This window comes from Protopterus annectens, chromosome 9.part0, assembly GCF_019279795.1.
Source record: "Protopterus annectens isolate FY-2018-M chromosome 9.part0, PAN1.0, whole genome shotgun sequence".
NCBI lineage: Eukaryota > Metazoa > Chordata > Ceratodontiformes > Protopteridae > Protopterus > Protopterus annectens.
This window is the reverse complement of record NC_056743.1, coordinates 280,142,209-280,160,403: the sequence shown is the minus strand read 5'-3', so window position 1 is coordinate 280,160,403 and position 18,195 is coordinate 280,142,209. Positions and strand designations below refer to the sequence as shown.

General features: G+C 37.7%; 1 protein-coding gene across 3 annotated transcripts in view; it reads right to left on the bottom strand.

Annotated features, from left to right (window-relative positions):
* PTPRJ (protein tyrosine phosphatase receptor type J) overlaps positions 1 to 18,195 on the bottom strand; it is a 656,092-nt gene that overhangs the window by 55,842 nt on the left and 582,055 nt on the right. For all 3 annotated transcript variants that reach the window (XM_044082858.1, XM_044082859.1, XM_044082860.1), the window contains one exon: positions 11,903 to 12,025. In XM_044082858.1, coding sequence (XP_043938793.1) covers positions 11,903 to 12,025 — 123 coding nt within the window. The remainder of the gene's footprint in view (positions 1 to 11,902; positions 12,026 to 18,195) is intronic.

Sequence of the window (18,195 nt, the reverse complement as noted above, 5' to 3'; positions counted from 1 at the left end):
CTAAGGCAACTTCTTTCAATATAAACACATTCCACATCTCTAGACAAAATAATCTACCCCTGGAACTGGTGTCAGAGACCAAGTTACTTGGGGTCCAAATTGATACCAGCTCAAATTCAACTCCCACCTACAGTTAAATATCAAGAAAACCCGGTATGCTTTACGGACAAAATCATTACCTTACACCTGCTACCAAAATCACCCTCTACCTCATTTCTTATCCTCTCCCTTCTCTATGGAGCTCCACTCCTAACTAATCTACAGACCTCCAACACAACTTTCCTCTTGCTACAACAAAATTGCCAAGTTTGCTACCAACCACAAGTCCTCCACCCACCACTGTTCCTCTCTCCAAAAACTAAAATGGCTAGAGCTACCCAGTTCTCACATATACTCAACTAAATCTTGCACATAAGCTCATTTTCAATCCCTCCCTTTGTCCCTCCCTTTCATCAGCCTTTAAAATGCACCTTCCTGCAAGAGTATCAAGATCCAACAATCAAAATCTATTAGAAGTATATAAACCAACTAGTCCCCCAGGCAAAAATCTTCTGTCTTATGGCCTTGCATGCCTTTGGAACTCCCTACCACCTTCCATTAGCACCACCCACAACCATTTTATATTTAAAAGATATCTTCACTCACATCTAGTATCCCAGTGGGAATGCTCTTGCTCCCACACCACATAACACTTGCAAACTCCATCTTCTTTCTTCCTCTGTTTCCTCCTGCAACTTTCCTAATTACCCACCCTAACTCATACATATTATTATTCCTACAATAATCAGAAAGAATATACTAGGCCACACTTCCCAAGTATTGCTTCCCTAATACGTTATTGCTTCTCAGTACTTTTGTGCATTGCTTCCTAATATGTTATTATTCCTCAATATTGTCATGAAATGCTTCCAAATATGTTATTTCTCAGTGCTTTTGTGCTAAATTTCCCTTTAGTCTGTATTACCTATTAATTTCATCACTAGATTGTACTCGCTCTAGTTGTATTATTTTCAAAATTGTTATTTCTTGTATGATAAACTTCTGTGTAATTGTATAATTTGTATATCTATTAATAACCTACTTAGTTTTGGAGCTTTTCTCCCCAGGACTCCATTGAAAATGGGTTCATTTGGCCCAATGGACTATCCTGGCAAACCAACTGCAAATAAAATAAATAAAACTGTCATATGCATTTCAATACCCAAGGCTTATACATTATCTAGTCATGTAAATATTCTCTGCATGGCAACAACGAAAAGGCTTTCAATGCTGGAAATTCTTTAACAATATACTTACTAAAGCTTACTTGCATCTTACAATATCCGACAAGCTTACTAAAGCTTACTTGCATCTTACAATCTCCGACAAGCTTACCTGATGTTCATTAAACCATGGCTACTTAAACAGAGCAACAGGGCACTGTGACAGCATACAGTTCCAGAATAAGAAGCATAAATCAACAGTACAAAAATCTGATAGAAAACCAGAACATTTTGCAAAATCAAGGACAGATGAAAAGCCACGGTCGTATTTGTGATCTACTTTGGATGGGGGAATACTCTGCACATTTACACTGCATAACTGCTCCTTGCCTTCCATGGACACATCCAGAGCCACTACAATGGGGAGAGTGGGGTGCAATAAGTATGTCACAATTTGAAATGTCTCTGGCTGACAGTGATGGCTCTGACACTCATACCTCTCAACTTCAGAGCAAGAAATCTGGACAAAGCCATACATAGAACTAGAAGTGTGACAAGCCCAAAAATAAGGCCAATTTTAAATATTGCTCTTATAACTTAAATAGAACCGGTAGATCTTGCATTAGTACAAGTTTTCTGAAGGGTATGAAATCTGAAACTCAAATGTCTGCTATTATTTTCTAACTTCAATCTTTAATGACTTGCCACTAATTTGCCAGAAAAACACAATTTTATGAAAAACGGACCAAAATGTGATGCAAAAATACCTGTCAAAAAAGGGACACCTTTTTAATATTAACAGTTAACTTGAAGCAGCTAACAAAATAAGAGCATCCACATGCATTTCTGAAATAAAGATAATCTATAAGTGATCATTACAGTTATATATAATTGTAAACCCTCCACATTTTCTTCCAAAATTGCCATTTTGGAGGAGGGATTATTAGGGGAGAGCAACATTTTGAGCCAGAATTGGGGACAATTGAGATGTTTGGATATTCCTAATCTACAAAGTGATTTGCACGTACCTCTCAACCTCTTAATGCAGGAAATCTGAACAAGGCCAAATATATTGGGGAACATACAAACACTACTAAAAATTGCTCTTGTATAAGCCTAAAGACAGTCTTGCATTAGCATGCATTTTTCTGAAGGTTATGACATCTGAAACTCAATGTCTGTCATTTAATGGCTTCATTCCTAAATGATTTGCTAGAAAATCACAAATTTGAGAACAAACCAAAAATAAGCAGCAAATATCTATTCATTCTGCAAAGATATGGACAACTGAGAGGTATAGTTCAACCGGGGCTGTCTGAGCTTGCTACCCCCCTCACAAAATCATGGTCAAATGGAGCCTCCCCCTGCAGCCATTCCAATGTCCCATTTATCATAAACACTAATGTGCATACTGCTTTACTTCTGCGATGATTTAGGATTTCATTTGAAAGTTTTATTTTGCATTTTACAGCACAAACCCTAATACATATCTGTTAAAGCAATGCAGTCTCACAATGAAAATAGACCAACATTAAAACTTCTCTGCTCTTGAAACTCGCATGCATTGAAACAGCACTGAAATCCACTTTCAGAGAAAATACATTTTGCAAATGGCAAATATTAATTCTGGGCTGTCTACAAAATCATAGGCCCCTCGAACATAACATACACATGCTCTTCGATACACCTTCCTGACTGTATTACATTATATTCCTTGTACAATACAGTACAGTTGTTAAAGGGCATTTTAAATTTATTGTTTTGAACATTTTTCCAGTAAATGAAACAAAAAGCATCCACTAATGACAAAACTGCCCAATTCAGAACATTTCCATCATAAAAAGTCTACTCAAGTCCACCAGTATCAGTAAAAAATATACACAATCTCTGAAGTAGTAAACTCCACATTGAAAAACTTTGTAACTAATAAAGAGGTTGCTGCTAGCAAACACTTTATTTGTAGATTAAACAATGACATATAAAGTGCCTGTTACTCTTGAAGAATAAATTGCTTTTGTTGCATGCAATAAAAAAATGAAAAGCTAGTAATACCGCAATAGGGAATGGATAGCAAACTGTTAACAGGTTCATAGTTACTAGGTATCTTTGCCAAAAAGACTGCAGCATCCACCCCCCTTACAACACAATACAGCATCAGCAATGCATTTGTTTACCTACTGTGGGAGTAGAACCCACAGCCTTCAGCATCTAAAGCAAGTACACTATCTGTTGTGCTATTAACAATGCAAGCAGACTAAACACAAGCAGCACTAAACTTTTGCTCCCCTGCAGCTCTCAGCTCCTTGTAAAATCTACTCCGACACCCAACTGTATCTCTGAACTTTTCAGCACAAGAAACCTGGAAAAAGCCAAAATTTATTGGGGGACAAAAGGCCAAAACCAGGGACACATTTTAAACATTGCTTGTATAATGTTTGAAAGTTGCTAGAATAAAATGCTGCGTTACCACCATACATTTCACTGCCACGTCTTGAACCCAGGGGACCCCGTGCAAAACAGTCAGAGCAACATACCACTACGCCAAATAAACTGTTTTGTGAAAGAGGAAGACTGAAACTTAAATAGCTACCATTTAGTGAATTCAGTTCTCACCATAGCACAGCTGTCAGCCTCTTAGCACAAAAGACCTTAACAAAGCCAATAATGGGTGACTACTACAACCACCAAACATTCAGTGAATTCAGTTCTCACCATAGCTCTCAACCTCTTAGCAAATAACACCCGGACAAAGCCAGTAATGGGAGAATATAGCCCCCAAACATATTCAGTGAAATCAGTTCTTACCATAGCTCAACATTAGCAAAAAACCTGGATGAAGCCAATAAATACATGAACAAAGCCAATACTGGGTGAATACAGCCCTCAAACATATTCAGTGAATTCAGTTCTTACCATAACTCTCAACCCTAGCACAAAACCTGGACGAAGCCAATAATGGGGGGGGGGGGGTACAGTCCCAAACACAGGGATACATTTCAAATATCCATCTTGTACACTTAGAAAATTGCTAGAATAAAAGCTTTTGTTAACATAAACTTTCTGAAGAATATGAAGTCTGACAAGTGTGTCCATTTTTTTTAACTTTTGTTAACCAGGAAAGTTTGACTTTGGAAAAAAAAAAAAAAAAAAAAGCTAAGTTTTAGCAGAGGCCCAGGGAAAAACACTCCAGACAGCCAAGAAAAAAAACAGAGAACATGTAGCTGTCAGGCAACAAGGACACAAATGCAGAAACCACAGATTTTATGAGGAATAGAAAAAGTATGAGGGAAAATCCTGCAACATTTTCACAAATGGTGGTGGGTAGGGAATTCAGGCTCTTGCCACTTGGGCCCAAGGTACAGGGTTCAAGCCTTATTCACTACCCACCACCATGTACACCTGGGGCATTTTACACACACACACACACACTTTCCGTTCGTTTCTACACACACTTACTTTCCGTTCGTTTCTACACACACTTACTTTCCGTTCGTTTCTACACACACTTACTTTCCGTTCGTTTCTACACACACTTACTTTCCGTTCGTTTCTACACACACTTACTTTCCGTTTGTTTCTACACACACTACATGAAAGTGCCCCATCTTCCGTCCGGTTCCGCTGCTGCTTGCTAAGTGCCCGCTCCCATCTTCCGTTTCACACACCTACGTGTCAGGTCCCGCTCCCATCTTCTCTCGTCAGGTCCTGCTCCCATCTTCTCTCTTTCTGAAATTGCTCCCGCCTGTGTGAGTTCCCGCTCACAAACCTTAAATTGACAACGATGATGTCAGCACGCCTGCGACTGGACTATTTGGACTCCTTCTTAAAGGAGAATGTGCGTAAAAAAAAAAAAAAAACTTTTTTTTTTAAATTATTTAGCCGTAGCCGATTCCAGGGGGGTGCAAGTGCACCCCCTTGCACCTGCCTGCGGGCGCCCTTGGCCGGGGGGGAGGCACACAGTGAATCAGTGAGGGAGTGAGGGAGAGGAGGTTATCGGGGTTGGAGATAACTTTAGGAGTTATATGGGACCCATGTGTTATTCTAAAAAATAAGACTGGTGATCTTAATGTGTTTAATTTCTCTTCTCTCCAAATAAATGAGACTGTGTGTGATTTATTATCCAGAGGCATGACATTCGTGCTCGATAAAAATTGTGATATACACTTTAATTGATTTGAAATAGTTTGCGAGAAAGTTAAATCTTAATGTGTTATTTAAATCAGTAGAGCATGTGAGTAATCCTTTCCATATTTCGAGTACTTATAACCCTCCCGTTCACCCTTCTTTGCAAATCTTTGAAAAGCTTTGTGAAACTGACATAAGGAATTTGAAAAGGGATGGACGTATTAAGAATTTAAGTAAGGGTGAAATTGAAAGTTTGTCTAATTTAAAGTTGAATGCTGATGTAAGAGTTATTAAACCTGATAAGGGGGGGCTGTTATAATGAACACCACTGATTACAATTTGAGAATGAAAGATGTGTTGGCTGATAATGCTTATGAAAGAATTTCACTGAAAGAGTTAAATGGGGCATACAGAAAGATTCGAAATGAACTCAATGATTTGTTTACTGATGGTTCTATTACTATTGATAAATTTAATTATTTATCTGTATCTTATCGTAAAATACTGTGTATATTTGGAATGCCTAAGTTTCATAAGTGTTTGCAGAACCCCCCCTATGCAATCCATTGTGGATGGTCATGGATCCATAACTTATCCATTAGTGAAGTTCTTGGACATTAAGCTTAAACCCCTTTTGTCAGTGGAAAATAGTTTATTGCAGTGATTCATGGGACTTTTTAGATAGGATGAATCATTTAGATTATGTTGAGACTGGTACATCACCATTAATTTAAAAGATTTATATACCATAATACCCCATGACTTAGGTCTTGAATGGCTTTGTGAGTATTTGTTTGAAAAGGGGGCAACCCAGATGAACATTAATTTGCATGAACAACTTTTAGGGCTGGTTCTTAAGAACAATTTTATATTTTTTGAGAAAGAATTTTTTCTGCAGACTGAGGGGGTGGCCATGGGTTCACCATGTGGTGGCCTATATGCAAGTATTGTAATGCTCCAGTGGGAGAGGAAATATTTGGCGAACTCAATGTTTTATACCCACTGCAAAATGTACATCCATTTCCTGGATGACGTTTTTATTTTTTGGGATGGCCCTAAAAAGATGATTACTGATTTTTGTGCTATATTAAAAAGTATACGCAATTTCTGAAGTTTACTCACAACTTTGATAATAAGGAGATTGCATACTTAGATGTAAAGCTAGTGAAAAACAATTCCTTACGTGTATACCAATCTGAAATTTTTCATAAGGAAACATATTCAAACAGTTTTTTTGCATTTTGATAGTGCTCATCCTTATAAACAGAAGAAAGCTGTTGTGAAGGGCCAATTTGTAAGAGCTGCCTGCATGGTCACATTGTATGATGCATTCCTTACTGAATGTGAGTTGTTGAAAGAGATGTTCTTAAAGAGGGATTACCTGTTTGGCCTGGTGAATGAAGTGATACTTGAGGTGGTAAATAAAAGGAAAAGGGGTCACTTTAAAACAATTTTGAATCAAGCTCCTTCTGGCGCTTCATTCAACACAAAAATTAGTGATGTAAATTTGGATATAAATGGGCCAAGGATCCAAGGAAACACATTAGAAGGGATTAATTTTAGGTCAGCATTCATTACATCTTATAATAGATTGAGTATTAAGATTGTAGATATTTTACATAAAAACTGGGTTACTATTTCAACTTGTAACGACATTAGACAGTGTGTAGGCGAGAAACCTACCATTGTTTATAGGAGTGGCCAGTACCTTAAGAATGCATTTGAATCTTATTTTAAGAGACCTATCACAGTTTATATGAGAAAGTGTGTGGCATGTAATTTTTATGCACATATTTTAGATGGACTTTCTTGTGTGATTAATGGTGTCACAATCAACTTGAAAAAGAAATGCACATGTCAGACGGAAAGGGTTGTGTATAGTGCCCTATGTACGGTTTGTCCCACTTTCTACATAGGGAAAACTGAAAGAAAGTTAAGATGTCGAATTTATGAGCATTTGAGAGACATAAGATTGAAAAAGGATACTAATGCACTGGCCAGACATTGCAAGAACTGTGTAGGGCATAGTTTTAAGTTTACCATTACTGACACCTTTGAGATTGATTTGAGAGGTGGCGTTTGGACTTTACAATTGGAGAGACAGGAGGCATTATAGCAGTTAAGAACGAATGCTACCCACTGGCCAGGGATTAATGATGCCTTCTCTCTAACCTGTTTTCTTAAATTAAAGGCATTAGGCAAATGAGATCATGTTTCGGATACCTAAAAACAATCCCGCTTATTAGTTCTAGAATCTTCTAGTTTTTAGTATTTTTAGGGATTTTAATAACTTTTAAGATTTTTATATATTTAGATTATAAGTATTGAACTTTGTTTATATTATTCAGTATTCTGTACAGTTTATGTGTCGATTCAATGGCAATGGTTAAGATTTGTTATATATTTTTTATATACGTTTTGCATATATTATATTATATTATACTATATACTTTATATGGTATTAGTGAGGAATTGTTAAGGTTTAATTACGGAATCTTTTACAATATACTTTATATGGTTTATTAGGTACTGCTTTTAACTACTGCTTTTAATATGTATTGGTTGCTGTAAATTATGGGGTGGTGACTCATTCTTTTAAAAGGAACTTTCCTGGCAGGGTATTTTGAACCTTGAAAAAAGTCTCCAAATAAGCGGAGATGAAAGCACTTGGTTATATTGCATTTATTGAATGGTTTTATCTGTTAACTTTATATATATATATATATATATATGGTTCTACCTGACATAGCCGAAACCACACAACACCGACAACCACATCACCGACACCACATATTCGACAGTCCATAAACACGAAACCACACATAACCGACAACGAAATAACCGACGGTACACAAACACGAAACCCCATACACTGCACACACCACAATAACAATTATTAAAAACAAAACACATCCCCATTCCACAAACCACACACACAACACAAGCACACCAAAATCCTTACAAGCCCACACTAAACCTTACCCTAACCCTAAGGTCCGTCACTATCGCACACTTACCTACCGCTCCTAACCCTAACTCACTTAACCCGCCTACCGCTCCCTAACCCTAACTCACTTAACCCACCCTATCGCCTCCCTAACCCTAACTCACTTAACCCACCCTATCCCTAACCCTAACTCACTTAACCCACCCCTATCCTCCCTAACCTAACTCACTTAACCCACCCTATCGCTCCCTAACCCTAACTCACTTAACCCACCCTATCCCCACAGACCGTCAATCTCCACACTTACCTGCTCCCTGCTTTTGAGCGTCCGTCACTACCGCATACTCACACAGCCTTTCCCCATGTCGGCATCCTCGGCGTTGGTGTTGTCATCCGTCGTGTCGGTCTTCTGCATTGTCGATGTTCTGCAACCCGCGATTCGCGTCGGTCTTCTTCGTTTTCGATCTTCTGGAGCTCCGAATTCCGCTGTCGGTCTTCTGCGCTGTCGACGAAGTCAGGTAGAACCATATATATATATATATATATATATATATATATATGCATATATATTTGTTTGTTTGTGTCTTTCGGCTTTTCCTGGTTAGGGGTCGCCACAGCGGAACTCTGGTCCGCTAATGATTGGTAGTTGTCTTTTACATGTCGAGTTACCAGCCCTGACACACAACCTTCAATGAAGGTACGCCCATTCACGCATATCTCCACACATAAGATGCTCTAGCTGAGAATCGAACCGGACAGCGTCTTACTGTGAGGCGACAAAGCTATATATATATATATATATATATATATATATATATATATATATATATATATATATATATAAAAAATCTTTTTGGCAAGATTATATATATATATATATATATATATATATATAAAATCTTTTTGGTGAGATTCTCGACTTTATATTCCTGGCTGCCTTGAATGTTTTCAGATCAATGAGTTAAACAAGTCTTCCATGTTAAGAACCTCAATTCAGCCGGATGACCTGGTTCAAATGGAAAAATAATGACCATTTAAAGTCCAAAGTTAACATACCAAGGAGGATCTAACTGCTTCCTGGGTGGATGGATAAGAAAATCCCCTTTCAAAAAAATGTTTAACTTGAGGATGGTTATAAAGGGGGGGATATACAGGCAGACAAGCAGAAATGGCCAAATAATGAACCATGACAGGGGAATGAGAAAGGCCAGAGGACAGTAACTCTGACAAATAATCATAAAGCAGGGCTCTGGACCTTGAGCTGGCATCAAAATAAATATTTATTTATTTTTATTTATTTATTTATTTATTTTACAGTTTGTTTACTAGGATAGTCCATTGGGCTGAGGAAAGCCCTTTTTCAATGAAATCCCGGGGAGAAAAGCTCCGTAAGAACATTATACAATTTAGACAAATCATTACAAAATGAGTAATGCAGTATACAATTTACAAAAGAAAAAGGTAAAAAGCAACATGTCAGTAAGTATTTACAAAATACCTTAGTTTATACAGTGGAAAATCTAAAAGTAGAGGTGAAGGAGGTTTGCATAGTTATCATATTAGAGTTATAGCAGAGAACAGAGGGGATATGAAGAGATTAAGTGTCAACTAAGAAAAGAAAGAATAGTAAGAAGTAGTGTATGAGGAGTGAAAAGAGGTGAGAAGAAAGGGGGGGTGAGGGTAACGGTAGCTTAGAAGGTAGTTATGTAGGGTGACAGCAGGAACATTCCCAGAGGGATATGAGATGGGAATGAAGCAAGGTTTTAAAGGTACAGTGGTTAAGGGTGGTGCAGATGAGAGGTGTCAAGGAGTTCCAAAGCTGTGCTACAGAAAAGGATAATAGTTGCTTGCCTGGTGGATGAGCAGGCTTGTGTAGTTTAATAAGATTTTGGTTACTGGATCTCAGGAGGCTATCAGGTAGGTGCATTTTGAGTGAAAAGGCTAGAGAGGGGCAGAGAGATGGACGGAAGATACGTTTGTGGGTGTGAGTAAGTTGGATATAGGTAAGATAATTGGGGAACTCTAGCCAGTTTAGTTTACTACTTGCACAGATAAGATTTTCTAATAGATTGTCTTTTCAGCAAATTTAGTACCTGATATATGTCGCCAGAAAATACAGGTGCCTAAAAGGTATCAAAATTCTATCATCAAGGCAGTTAGATGAAGAGTTGTCAGGCTGTGGAGATAACTGGATTCATACCTCCCACAAGTTAATCCATAGCCTGAAATGTTTTCTCTCCTGGAAGTTGGGAGCTGCATCTCTTTACTTTAGTATTTGACAAGGTGTACATGGAATTAGCACATTTCTAATAATTAATTCATTTAAAATAAAAAGGAATCTTAGATTAACACATATAATTTAAAAAAAAAGCAAACAAACTTATCTTGCTTCTGCTAAAGCTCAAGTGCATCACTATGTGCTTGATTCCTTATGTTTAGCCCAGGCTCTTCTATGCGATCTCTCAATCATTCATATATCCTTTTAATACACACACATGTGCATTGTGTCACCAACATGCAAAATATGCTGAAAACAATTAAAGATACCTGGTCTTTTTGCTATTATCTAAGAAAACAATGTGTAAAAGTTACTTTGGTTTGTCTTACCTGTCCACATTTTTGGAAATTAACTTACTTTGGGTTATTGATGTCATGTTTCCAGAATTTGTACCCAGTTCCTTATTTTTTGTATTACTTCCCCTCCTTGCAGCTGACAATCAGGTAGTACCAGGTCATCTCCTGACTCATATCCGGGACCACTGAAGAGATCAACAACGCTGACACAGTGTCACACTGCTATAAGGAGAATGCGCCCTAACAGTCCTCCCTCCCACCCTGTGACAATCTCGCAAGCTGCACAATCATTGGTTACAGACAGGCACAAATGCTTACTCATATGTCCAGCCTCCCAATCATCAGAGTAATGCTTGCAATGTGGAGCTTGCCAGGGTCTTAATGATGCTACCGCAGCAAGCCTAGGAAGCCTCCCTCTCCTAAGCATAGGTGAGCAATCAATAGTCTCTCACTCCCACCCTCCTCCCATCTGATCCCTTTAGAGCCCTTGCAACTAACCAAACTTGGTTTACTTAGGGTGCAATAAGGGCTTTATCTCTCGGTACGATAGGGCCTGATCTCAGTTCCTTTCCAATTTTTCAAAAAAAATACAGCAAAGATAGGGGGCAGCTGCTCTGAATGATGATCTCTCCTTCCTGCCTTAATGAAGGAAAACTATATTTGCTACAACAACAACACATTTTTACCAGACCAGCTCCATGTTTATCAACAATTTCATCAATCTCCTATAATCACTTTTTACCCCAGCATAAAGCTTATCTGTCCACTGTGTCTTGGTAAATTTTATTTTTCAGTCCCAGCTCCTCAGTCCTTCTAGCACTGACACTTGTATCTTGATTAAGACATTACTGTTCATCTGACATGTTATAAACTATGGTAGTGAAGATTTTTCTTGTGAAACTTTAAATGATTCACTTGTTTAGTGGTTTGAGTTCTTATTATTCTTATCATCTTTTCAAACCAGAAAAGTTATGAACAAGGTTTTCATTCTACCTTTCTAAAGTTCTTGTTGGAACATTTCTAGCCTAAGTATAAATTCAATACAAGATGGTACCTGGCGGAGTGTAAAATCTCTGATTGTCCACTCTGGAAGGCAGATTTCTGCACTTGACTCAATGGAGATATCCCCATAAGACTGGCTTTGGCCCTTATTAGGCCAGTACTCTTCGCACTTTGCCTGAAGGAAAAAGAAATACATTAAAACAAGATTACTTTCACAGTTACCACACTGTTCTCAGGCATTTTTCTTTTCAGTTTAACAGGATTTCTCATACATGTCCTAGTTCCATTTGTGCAGCCATGCATAATTAGTTGCATCTCCTTCTTTCTGGTGTGTTCTACCCTCAAGTGCAGAAAGAAACAAACATCCCCGTTAATTATCTCTATACTGTACACTTATTAAATATCAACACTTCCAGCACCATGATTAGTTAGCTGTGTAGTTCCTACAGAATTCTAGAAATTTATCATGCATGATTATTATTTCAACTTACTGTCAACCCTTCCAGCAACATGCAAAAAAATGAAAAAGTAATTATGTTACCTTGTAAATGATTTATGTCATGTAACAGTCATTTATATATTAAAAGATGGATATATCCCAATATAGAAAAAACTCTTCCTTTCTACTGTCTTCTAATGCTGCCTGATGATACATTAGCACTAAACATAACATCCTGTGTATGTTTTCAAGCTAGGCCTGGGTTAGAACAGAACAAAATATTTTAAACCTAAGTTTACAAAGATTGATGTCATTAATATAGTAAAAGAAAGCTCCAAATTTTGTAAAAATGATAACTCCATATTATCTGCTATGCAGGCAGACCTTTTGCCTCCTTGTCTCCCTTCTCTCACAATCTTGACTGTGGATTCCTCTGTAAGCAATTTCTGTCACCAATCATATCGGTTGGGAACTATTTTTTACACCAGAGTACCAGAGTACAAGTGCTTATGCTTCAGTAACTTTTGTCTTCTGAATAAGCTTGTAGATTGTCGTTGTCCATTATCATAAGAAGTGATCAGTATAGGTTGTCTTTGCACCTGGGACTTAGTTTATCAAAGCTCATAATCTGCATAACAGCACATTCCTGTTGGTTGACTCCTTCATTAACCTACTGCATATCTGTAAAATTATGTAAAGGTGAGGCACACATGTAGGTTTGCATCTGGTCACCTTTGATTATTCATGCTCAGATATGAAAATTTGCAGTCAGTCTGAGTACATGCATTATTCTGTATTCACTAGCTATTTGCAGTCTTTATGATTACTGCAGAACATCAAAGAGGAGACAGTGAGAGTGCTAACACGACTTTTTGTTTAATTCATACACCGCAATAAACTTCCAGCTTCAATGAATTATGTTACTGCAGACACAATATGGACTTGGATACACTCAGAAGTGAGTGCTGATAGCCTATATGTTTTTGTACAAGCTTCATGTATCTAAATGCACCATTTTTCAAAAGGTTTTGCTGTCTGAACTCATCTGGCTAACATGACTACTTGTTTTTGATGGTTTATATTAAATTAGTTGATGTGTTCAAAACAGTCCTGATATTTGAATTAAAATTAAATGTATGCTAAAACATAATGTAATACTGACTTTAAGAGTACTACAATACTTCTTTATATGAATTAAAGGTGTGTTAACCACGTGAACAATCATGGCCAGCAGAAGAGATAAGATGTCTGGGTTCAAAGACCTTCTTACTGCCTACACCTTCATGCACACAGCCAGCCCAGAAGCCAACTTAGAACAGACCATGAACTAGCTCCTGTATAGTGCATGCCCCACCCAGTCAGAGCCACTTCTAGAGGGAAGGCTCTAGGCAGGTAACTACTCACTTTTCTACTATATAAAACCCAGTGATTTGTCACATCCACTGTAGTACACAGCAGTGGTCATCTGCCTACAATAAAGGACTGGACTACAAGAGCACTGATTCTGCACTTTTATTTGTCTATCTTAGACTTAACTATTATTTTAATGCATGTTTAAGATTTGGCCATCAATTTTATTTAGCTTAATTAGCTCTTCTACGACACTAGCAGAAGGGCACTCACCAAATGGCTCGACTAATGGACACTACTCTACACAAGTTGTAGAATGGAGGAGAGAAGCACAAGGGACCACAGCAGCACATCCAAATAATCAAGCTCTCCTTATAACAAAAGCTTATAACAAAGGCAGGGCATACTCACTCAATGAATTGTGTTATACAGGTTAAATATTATTTTCAGGAGAACAGCTTTAATAATAATAGTTTGTTTATTTACTTCTCAACAGTCAAAATTTTTTACTTCCCATATTTGGTCTATTCCGCATAAAATGTGTGGCTTTCTGTCAAACTAGACTGAAGTCACTAACTAATGAAATCCATTTGAGTTTCAGACCTCATATCCTTCAGAAAATGCATGATAACAAAAATCCTGTTATTCTAACTACTTTCTAAGTTTATAAGAGCAATATTTAAAATCTGTCCCTATTTTTGGGCCTTTGCCCCCCCCCAACCATTATTTTAGGCGTCGTCCAGATTTCTTGGTCTAAGAGGTTGACAGGTATGTTTGTTAGGTACTCTTACACGGTGTTTTGCCACTTTCCCAGAGTTCCCTTAATTATTTTTTTTGAGTTAGCACATATTTCACATGTAACTAAAGCCAATAACCTAAACTGCTGCATATTTCTATGCTGAACAGTTTGCCTAACGTGGTTATCTTAGGCAAAATATAATTTAAGTACCCTGAAATAATGGGTCATAACATTGCTGGTTAATTAACAGCAGCATATTCTTTACTGAGCAGTGAGGCCTTAGCCTTTCTGCTTTACCTTATTCCACCGTAATTCCAGGAGGCAAACATCTAAGGACTGCAATTCTTACATGTTGGCAGCAATTATGTACATCACTTTGCTTTTCTTTTTCATATGTTCCACAGTTCCACACTTCAGCATACGTGTAGTGCACTGAGCATCACAATTTCACTTCAAATCATGGAAAAAGATAAACTACCCTGCCACACGTCCCAATCTTAGCAGTCCTTAGGAGTACTTAATAATCGCTCAAGCACTATTAAGATCAGGTCTCACAGAAGGACTAAGAGCAGATGGTGCCAGCTGGCAACAGAGTGGTGGAAGATGGTAAAACAGCTTTTAAAAGCAGTTAGAACTTCACTCTGCCACACTTATACATATCTTCAATTTTGTCTCATATTTTTGCCTTGTGCCACATAAAAGTTATTTTACCCCCCCCCCCCATTATTTTTTGGATAGGTCCAGAATTTCTAAGTAAAGAAGTTGTGATCTAGGCTGCTGTTTGTTAAACATTGCTAAGCACATCACTGGCTTTTGAAGCTGGTAAAACAATTTGTGCCTCTACAGTTTTGATTTACTTTTTTCTTCTGTAAACGATAGTATGACAAGTACAAAAAGATCTGTGCACTACATATAATTAAAACTGGTGCTCTGATCATAACCCTATTACTTATTTTCAGCATGACTGCTAAGAATCTCCTCTCAAGCTTCTCTCAAAAGACGAATTTCTTGGCATCCATGGCTTCAACACATAATAAGTTGGTTAAGATTGGAGACCCAATCGTAATCCTTTATATTTTACTAAGCATACAGTCCAGTTATCCACACTGCCTCATAAAAACATAGCTGGTTCAACCAGTGCCCTGGGCTGGTACACTGATCCAGTGCCCCACCCTCTCAACTCTTCAAGTGAAGTGCAAAAAAAAAAAAAAGGAAGTTCATCCTACTGGCACACCAATGAGGTGGCCAAAAGCACAATGCACCCCCATTCCTCCTGCCCCAGCCATTCAGATCCCATTTCTGTGCCTTGTGCCCCATCCCTCCTTCAAATTATTTTATTAAAAAAGTGTCTTCTTTTAAACTGTTGCAAACAGTTGCTACAGGATATACTGTCCCTACATGGAGTGCTACAGTGCTCATGTTTTAATTAATAAAATTTTTTCTTTTTAAACTGTGGCAAATTTCTACAGTCCTCAAGTTTTAGTTAAAAAAAACTGTAACAAACTGCTTGTTGCAGTATAGCAAGCAGTTCCTACAGTTTAGATCACACACGGAGCATTGCAGCACTCAGTTTGGAATGTAAACAGAGACACTGGACTTGGATGATTGGTACCCCAAACACTTTGCACCAGGGACAGTTGCCCTTCTCTTCCTGCCCTAGTCATGTTGCTGCTACCTCATTCTATTTCTAGATATTAACTTTTATTCTCCAGTACTCCAGTAATTCTATCAACTCTTAAATCATTTTTTTTATCTTAATAGGTATTCTTCACTGACTATGCTAAGTTAACAGAGTGGAGTTAGATAATTTTCTTAGACCACTGCAATTAGTGCAAAACAGAAGAGAAGAATTGGCTGACCAGTCAGAAGATGTAGATCAAGAACTAGTAGCAAAGGAAGTTAAGGCTTCTATAAAGAACCTGACATTAACCTGTATGTTGAAATGAGAAGTTTGACTACATTTGCAGGGATCTTGAAAAAACTAGGATGGTACAGTGGGTTTATAAAATCCTTACTGGGAAAAAACAAAGTGTGTCTATTGCAATTGGTTGTGTCAGAGAAGTCATATGGCAGTCCCAGGGTTATTTTGGTGATGTTTGTGACTACATATGAAAAAGAAGAGGTTCTGTGGCAATTATGTCAGCAACGTAGCAGATTTATTCAAGTGAATTTGATACATGTAGATCATGACTACTTAGATGCTACATTCTAAGAAAGACTGAAGGTGAGGGAAACTGTCAAGCGGTGCAAACAGTCTAGAATGAAATACAGGATGACTTTGGGTAAGGTTATCATACGTTCGGGTTTCCCCAGACACGTCCACTTTTTTGGACTCCTGTCAGGGCAGTTTTTAAAAATTCTGTGATTTGTCCGAGTTTTAAAACCTGGACAAATCGCAGAATTTTCAAAAACCAGACATCCTTATTTCGGAGTCTTTCCTCCGCTTTGTTTTTTTTTTTTTTTTTGATTGGCTCATATACCGGTATATGAGCCAATCAAAAAGCAGAGCTCTGTTCAATGCGGAACTTCTTGATGGTCCGCATTGAACAGAAGAGGGTCCGCTGTGCGAGTTTTTGATTGTCTCGTATACTGGCATATGGGCCAATCAAAAATCCCCAAACACGGACCTTTTTTTTTGCTCTTCAACTTAAGAGGGGAGCAAAAAAATAAAAAAAAGGTAGTTTTAGTCCTACAAGATTTTTTTTTTTTTTTTTTTTGCTCTTCAGCCATAACAGGACGAAATAATATGTGCTGGTAGCAGCACATTTTTTTTCATCCTATTTTACATACAAACAAATATGGTAACCCTAACTTTGGATATTCTTATGGGCTGACTAGATGAAAGGCTTGATGACAGCAGTAGTACGATGGAGTGCAAAGTTGGATTTATTTGGTTAGTGTGATTGAGAAAACAAGTGGCCTGTTATAGACATTTCAGAATTACCCTAAGTATATTCCCATGACAAAAGTCAGTTGTAGTTGTTAGTGGGATCATAGAGACGCTGCACATAGAAGATAGTCATCAGATGCCCTTCATAAATGATGCCAGTAACAACCTTCTCACCAGTCTACAGGACATCAAAAATAGACGGAAGAAGCTGTGCTACCCTTGACGATGCCAGCAATGAAAGAAGAAGTGATGCCCACCACAGAAGAACTGAAAACAGCACTAAGGAAAATGAAGTAGCAGACTCAGATTAGGTCATGGCAGTTATGATCAAGATGTTGCGTCTGTTTGTGGAGAAATGACTCCTGAGTGTACTCATAGCAGTGCAGAGAGATAAGCATATCCCAGATGACTGGCGAATCAGCATACTAGTGCCAGTGTACAAGATCAAAGGGGGCATTCAGAACTGTGACAGTACAGAGGTATCAAGTTCCTATTACATTGCATGACAGTTCTGTAGAGAGTTATTGATAAAAGAATATGCAGAATAATATTTATTTATTTGTTGCATTTGCTTACCAGGATAGTCTGACAGGGCAGAAAGCTACATCTTTTCAACGGTGAGAAAAACTCCAGAAAAATCCTAACATTACATACAGAACATAGGAATCAGAGGTTTACAAGTAATAAAGAAATACAGAAAATTCAAACAGAATATCATTAGCTAATACCTGCATCATATAATGAACTATGAAGCATTTTCCAGAAAACAACAGAGGTAATAAGTAATCGACAGCGGTACACAAGTAATCATAAATATACATTTAAATAGAATATCATTAATTAATAGCAGCATTGTGTAAAGAGATATGAAACATGTTTGGAAATGGAAATGGTAGAAGGTGAGAAAAAGATTAATACTAAGAGGTG